The sequence below is a fragment of the Thalassophryne amazonica genome, chromosome 7, assembly GCF_902500255.1.
Source record: "Thalassophryne amazonica chromosome 7, fThaAma1.1, whole genome shotgun sequence".
In the NCBI taxonomy this organism is placed as follows: Eukaryota; Metazoa; Chordata; class Actinopteri; order Batrachoidiformes; family Batrachoididae; genus Thalassophryne; species Thalassophryne amazonica.
This window is the reverse complement of record NC_047109.1, coordinates 15,962,360-15,969,666: the sequence shown is the minus strand read 5'-3', so window position 1 is coordinate 15,969,666 and position 7,307 is coordinate 15,962,360. Positions and strand designations below refer to the sequence as shown.

The window sequence follows — 7,307 nt, the reverse complement described above, 5'->3', positions numbered from 1 at the left end:
AAGTTTGAGGCCTGTAGGCCAAGTAGTTTCTGAGATATGGCCAATTTAGTGTGCATGGGGTCTGTTGTTTTTAGGCAAAAATTATGGCTGTCATTTCTGGGGCCATATTCAAGGTAGAATATCTCAGCAAATAATGGACTTAGAGGCCTGAAAGTTTCTGTGGCAGTTGTCATGGACTCCCAGACTTGGACTATAGTCAAACAACAGACATTGACACTAAGCTGTGAAGTTCATGTATGCTCAAACTATGGAAAATATTAAATTGACCATTATGAGCATCCATGTTTGAGACACTGAAGCATACCATTACACTCAAAGAAGCCTCTCCATTTCTTGGCTCCTTAATGCCAGCTATTCACCTTATTCAGGAAGTCAGGGTGGGCGGCGTCATTTTGTCAAGCAACTTCCGGTTTGCCACTGCGTCAGTGATTATCTACGTGGGAACACAGTACACTAGAAGTGTCCGAACATGAGCAGCAGTAATTGTTCAGTTTGTAGGTGCCACAACAACTGAAAGAACCTCTGAAATCTGAAAAAAAAGCATTTTGTGGTCAAATTTTATTAGAAGAAAAGCTCGTGGGCAGTAAATAAAACTCTTCAAACTGATTCCATTTTGAAGGTAGTGATATCTACTTTGTTATAAATATGGTCTTCTTTTTGAAGCTCCTTCCTGGTTAATTTTAGCATCCAATTATGGCAATAATGGCTAATGCATACACTGCATTTATGATTCATGGCACACACCCACTTGTAGAAAGCAAGGGGTCAAGCCCATCACAGACTTAGATGATGCAATAAGAGAACTTCTGCTTTGCAGAACAGGCACATCACACTCATCATGCAGGTGGCTATAAGCCTAGTAACCGTGGAAACTTTGGGGAATCCACCTGGTAGATCTATGTGCAAGCATTCTGGGGTGTGAAAGAATATGAAAAACTTTTTTTGAATTTCCTGTGCCGCCGCTCCGCGCCGGCTGCGTCCCGACGCGCGGACCCGTCCGCACGTCTTTCATTAAAAAAATCTCCTTTAACAGTGGAATATCCGGATAAAATGCTGAAACCGACTTCTTCTGAAACTTCTCTGTTCTCTCACGACGTCCTGGATCAATAGAGCCTGAAATGTGGAGGTTTTCAGCTTGAAACAGGCTGATGACGCCACCTGAGAGCGCTGCGCGACGTCTCACACCGTGGGAAGTCCTTAAAGCGACAGTGTCACCTCAAAATCTCTCATCAGCCGTTAAAATTTTCACTGAAAACCAGATTAATTTTTCGAACCATGTCCACTTCGATGTGTCTCACAGGTTTAGAAAAAATTTTGATCAAACAAAGCGCCAGTCTCTCAGCAACTTCTCAGACAAAGGAATTCCGACGAGGGGCTGGACGACTCCTCCCACAAGGAGTGCTCACAGGCGAATGACGTCACCGACAGGCGTGGAAAAACTCACGCATGCGCACGTGGGTTCATGCATGTCTGACGTAAAAACATATGAATGAAATCCATATAGTTTTTGAAAAAAATAAAAAGGACCTATACTTTATGGACAGCCCTCGTATGAATAAAAAAAAAAAAAAAAATTACAATTTGCCTCTTACAACAATGAACGCTGAGCCATTAATATTATACAGAAAACAAATGCACACAAACGTGCTGAGATGTGAACAGCTTAATGCTAACTTTAACATTGAAAATGCCATAGACATGCTAACGCGTTAGCATCGGTCCCGTTTTTAAGTTATAAAATACATCTATCAACTGTTTCAGAAGACCATTACAGGTTGGTTTAATATAAAAAAGGTAAATATTACTCAGACATATGCTCTTTAGGGTTTTAGCGGGGAAAAAATTAAGATAAAGCAAAATAAAACAATGAATCAACGAAGCAGCAGATCTGCAAATCACTGCTTCGATTGGTTCGAGGTTCAAAGCAAAGCCACACTGCAGAAACGGTTGATTACAGACCCGCTACAGGGTCTGTAATCAGTGTAAAGAAATGATCATTTTCCTGACAAACTCCCCCAAAACAATGGCCACTCTGAAGGACCGATAAGGGAATCATAAAGCAAAAAGGTTATTGATGTCGGTGGATTGAATCATTCTTTAATGATACCTAACCCTAGGTCCGGGTCAGTACTGCACGGTGTAGTGCGAGTCGGAACTGTTAAGTCTGGCTTGGTTTGTGTTTCCACCCTTTTGTTTGGCACATGAAACATTTTAATATTGATGAGCATGTCATTGAGCGCGCATACGCTGTCACGCTGCCTCTCCTCCTCCACATGAAGGCAAAAGAGAGTAATTTAACATTATTTTATTTTTGTCTTGTTTCATGGAATTCATTTTCATCATGTGCAGAATGCTGAAGAGTCGACTGATGTCTGTGGTAAATGCTGACATGAATGAATGAGGTGCTGTGACTCTTTCAACTTTTAAAATAAGTTGATTTTCTTGTGGCGCAAAGAGCCAGTGTTCTGGTTCAGGTTGAGAAATACACCGGGAGCAGAAAAACCACAGAGGGACTTCTTTACAACATTACATTTGTTCAGCCACGACAAGGAATTAAAGTATTTTCGGACGTCGTTTTCCAAATTCAGGGGGCTTTATGTGGATAAGTTTTCATCAGGATGTAATGATGAATCTGACTGAAATGAACAGGTCAGATTAAGACTTTATATTTACTCTGTGTGTGAATGGTTGTCAAATTTGACAGTCAGAACTGTTTGCACGGGGACTGGAGCTTTCAGTTTTTCAGCCAATCAGTGGACACCATCAATGGACCTATTTCGACTAATGAGTAACTTATAAGAAACGTACGATATGACCTAAAACTCCTATCACGGTATAAATTGAATCGCTTCACAGTAACGGTATATATTGCGATATAATCCGAAGTGTAAAAATTGAGTTTCTGAATGGGTCCCTTAGCAAAGGTGAATTGATCTAAATAAATAAAAACAAAAACATTTATTGTGCAGATCTCAAAATTACAGGTACAATTTGCCGGAAGGTACATCTAAGATGCAAACCTAGATTTGATGTTTTGGTGAAAGAATTAAATTTATTTACTGCTGAGTTAGAGGCTGAAGTGTCATGTCTAGAGCACTAGATGGCACTCCCGCTCTGAATACATGAAGTGCTTTCAGGACGGTCACTGGCGCTTTTCTTTATTTACAAAACCCAACACGAAACCACCATCAAAAAAAAAAAAAAAAAAATGAATAAACATACTTAATTTACTCATACTTGAAGTCAGTCTGGGTAAATCGTCTCATCCTGGCTCATTCTGTCTTGTTGTTCCAGTTAAAAAAAAAAAAAAAAAAATCCTTGCATTGTTAAATATGGTGCTTTCCCAAATGTTTGATTCAGGACATGACGGAGCATCCGCCTTCCCCCAGTGTTTCTGCTGAAATAAATAAATAACAGCTTTGCAAATATCAGCGACAGAACAGGCGTCTCACAAACGTACATGAACAGTAGTGAGAGTCACCTCAGCTCAGATCACCCCTCTCCGCCGCAGCAAACTGGTTCACACACACAGCTGCTTCGCAGAGCTCCGCTTGGCATAGCATAGAGGCCCCAGGTGCTGTATCTGTAAGTTGGGTCGATCAGGTCCACTTTATCCCCTTTTTCTCTTCCAGTGAACGCCTTGAGAACTGTTTATTTTGTAATGAAATAACCGAGTTTTCTGCAGATCCACTGGTGGACATCAGTAAGAGAGAAAGGGCTTCTTCTTCTTCTGTTGAGCTTATTGGCAGTTTGCAAACCAAGACGGTGCATTACCGTCACCAACTGGCACATACAATCGTTGCGCATGAGTAAATAACCTGCTGTGGTGATAACGTATCTATGATTGACAGCATTAGTTGTCCAATCACATAAGGAAAAGAAACACTAAAACAATACCAGTCGCTGACAATAAGCAATGGGAGTGTACGGGTCGCAGTTCTTTGCGCCCCGAAGGCAAAATTGTGGTGAGAAGCATTGAGTCACATGTTAGGCAAATGTTCAAGGCTTGGCGTTAACTGCTATTAAACCTGTGCCCCTGCGTTAGTAAAGGACATATTCAAAACACTGGCTTTCGGGCAGTATTCCGGTTTCTGAATCATTAGGAATAACCAGTTTACATGCTTAAGCAGACAATTACTCCTGTATACATGGTCACTGGTATCATTTGGAATATCCCCATCTAAACAGGGACGCACGTCTTCCACCGGTGCTTGATTTGGTCTGGCGTTCGTGCAACTCCTGCTTCGCGTAACTTTTCGGCCACTTTCTTGTAAATGTCCCTATCTCGGTACTTTCTGCCGTCAATAAAACACATTATATTCATGTCTTTCACGATACTAATGAAGTACTCTGTTTCCTCCTCACTCTAAAAGTGTGGTGCTGTGCTGCTGCGTCTGGATTTCCCCATGCTTGTTTACCTCTGCTTCTGTGGTGTCCGGTGGGTTGTGCGCACCGCATACAAGTAGTTGCCGTACTCATGTATATGCTCATCAATAATGTTCCTTTCTATGGGGATATTCCGATGCGTGTTTATATGACCTGATATTTGGGTTAGAAAAGGAGTAACCCAGGTGTCATTTTCGGGTTTTTAAAAACCGGAATATGAGCATATTTGTTTTTTACGGGTGTTTACATGGCCGTGCACAACCAGGTTATTGCTAATATTCCGGTTATGAAAGGGTTATTGGCTGCATGTAAACGAAGTCAATGTAGTTATTAATCCATACATTGTGAAACCCCTTTTATTAAGTGATGACTATCATTTTATGGTAAAAGTAAATGCTCATTTCCATTTTTTAATATAATATAATGGCAAACTTTGCTACGTTTATGTAGATTTTCCTCAAATTTCACAGGGGTGGTGCCCCTTATTGACAAACCGCCACTGGTTGTTAGACTTTTGTTCTCCTCTTTTCTATAAATCAAAAATACAAATACACTCTTACTGGATTATAGTTAATTTCAAGTTCCTCACTATATAGAGAACATTCATTGGAGTTGCTGGAGACCAGCAGTACTTGGACTACAGACCACAAGATCATCAGCATACATGATGTGGTTCACTAAAGGATTATCGATCATGAACCCAGTGCTACAGGTTTTCACTTCTTTAGACAGATCATCAATATATACCTAAATACAGCTGGGGATAAAATCAAATCATAATATATGTAAGTTTAGAACATCTCACAATGCAAAGCATGGGAAGACCAAATCAGTAACTGCAGAGTAATATATATATATATATATATATATATATATATATATATATAATCGGTATTTCATTAGAGCAGAGTGTTGGTCATTTGCTTTAAATGTAAAAGAATCTCCAAGCTACTTGAAGTGTGGCACAAATTTAATTGATTCTTTCTACAGTAACCACATTGTTATATTCTAGGGAGTTAACTGTGCTAGCCAGTTGGCCGCCTGTGCTATATAGAGTGAACATCAACCTCAGCGCAAATTGGTGAAGATCAGGATTTATTTATGCTGCATCAACAGTTTTAAGTAAGTTCATAAATGTGATGTGGTTGTTTTCACCATCGTGCAACACAGTCGGTGTATTAATGTTTACTAGTTTCATGACTGGAATCTTAAACTATTATGTTTCATTTTAAATGCACAGCCTCTATCACCTTAAGTCAGACCTGTGTCAGATTGGCTTTTTCATCTTGAAATAATTCAATTGAGTCTCTCTGCACTGCCATAACTGTAATAAATGCTACCTTATGTAAGCACAAAAGTGCTGTTGTGTTTGCTTTCTTTTACAATATATCCCTTCTGCTGTAAGTGTGATCAGCTTTATCTTAATGACATCAATGTCTTCTTCTTGTCCTTGGGAGGTTTTTTTTTCTTGGCAGTAAGCTGGGCTATTAATGCAAAAAGTGGTAAACATGGTGAGGACCTGAAACCGCAGCTTTTCTATTAGAGGAGTGATTGTGTGGAGAAGCTGCTGGTCTCCGATGACTTACTTCTGGGTTGTGCTTCGACATAAACATGCATAGTTTCTGAACTATATTTAAAAGGGCTGGTAGCTTGAAGATTCAGCTCCAGATGGCTCTGCACCGGCGAGAAAGCTGTTTTTATGCCCCCCTGGAGTGTGTTTATGTCATGTTCTTTCAGGTTGCTTCAGAGCAAACCAGACGCTGGGCGGAAAGCTCTGTCTGAGAACAGCCTACTGAAAAACATCGACTTCAGCGAGAAGTTTCTGGGAGAAGAAACCGTTACAGAAGGTATGATGTCATTATGACACTGTATAAATTAAAAAAAAATTTAGTGATGACGTTGGCTGCAAAATTTTAGTGACTGCTCTGTGGATAACATTTTAAAGTTTCTATAAATTTAGTGCCAGTAGATGTCACTCTAAAGCACCAGCATCTCCTACTAAAACACCAGCTTTGCTTTGACCACACCCAGTTTCCACTTCAGTTTTTTTCACTAAAGTGTAAGCTGTTTTTAGTATTTGAATGTGGTTTCTTTGGGGGAGGAGTTTGTGGAAAGTCACTATCTGCCATCTTACATGCGCAGTGTGATGTGGACGGTTACTATTTTCCTTTCATAAATCTGGGACGGGGCAATGGTTTCACTGGGCGGGATTTCCATGCATTAAACATGCATCATTATGCACGACCTGCCTGAGTATGACGAAAGGGAACAGAAAAAACTAAGTATAAAAGTACAGCACACACAGAGGGAGTGTTGCTTGATTCTTTGCATAGGATGCACATTAAATCAATGCGTCTTAACAGGGAGAATACACATATGGACAAAATTGTTGGTACCCTCTTTAAGAAATGACACCCAGAGAACTCTGAAGAAGTGATAGGTTTCTGTGGCTGTGACTGGAGAAATTGTGCACAGTGCGACTTCTGTCTGTTGCACCAAGTCTCAAAGCCTCATAGTGAAGTGGAGCAGAGAAGGATTTCAGATCTAGGCTTGCATCTCTCATGTACCTTCTGGAAAACTGTGGCAGAAATTTCACTTTTTTTTTTTAAGAAAATCGTTTTTCTGTGCCACTCCACCACGAAGCTGCATAACTCCGTTTCACTTATGAAAGCGTTTTGTTTTGTTCTTGTTGCCAAATAACTTTGGACATTTTTAAAAATATTTCGATTAAACAGAATTGCTTTGTTTGCATTTATTTATGACCAAATATTAAAATGTGTTCATAAAATATAGGGGTAGCAACAATTTTGTCCACATGTAGTTAATGGCTGCTATATCATTGTTTAACATGTCATTTGTAGGACCATTATCTGATGCTTCATATTGTTGTCACAAGTAATTTAGCCTCATGACTGATATTT

At 39.9% G+C, this 7,307-nt stretch overlaps 1 protein-coding gene across 1 annotated transcript in view; it reads left to right on the top strand.

Annotated features, from left to right (window-relative positions):
• The window catches only part of cep192 (centrosomal protein 192), a 174,309-nt gene that overhangs the window by 123,864 nt on the left and 43,138 nt on the right, over positions 1-7,307 (top strand). Inside the window, 1 exon segment of the mRNA XM_034173891.1 lies at positions 6,124-6,233. Coding sequence (XP_034029782.1) covers positions 6,124-6,233 — 110 coding nt within the window.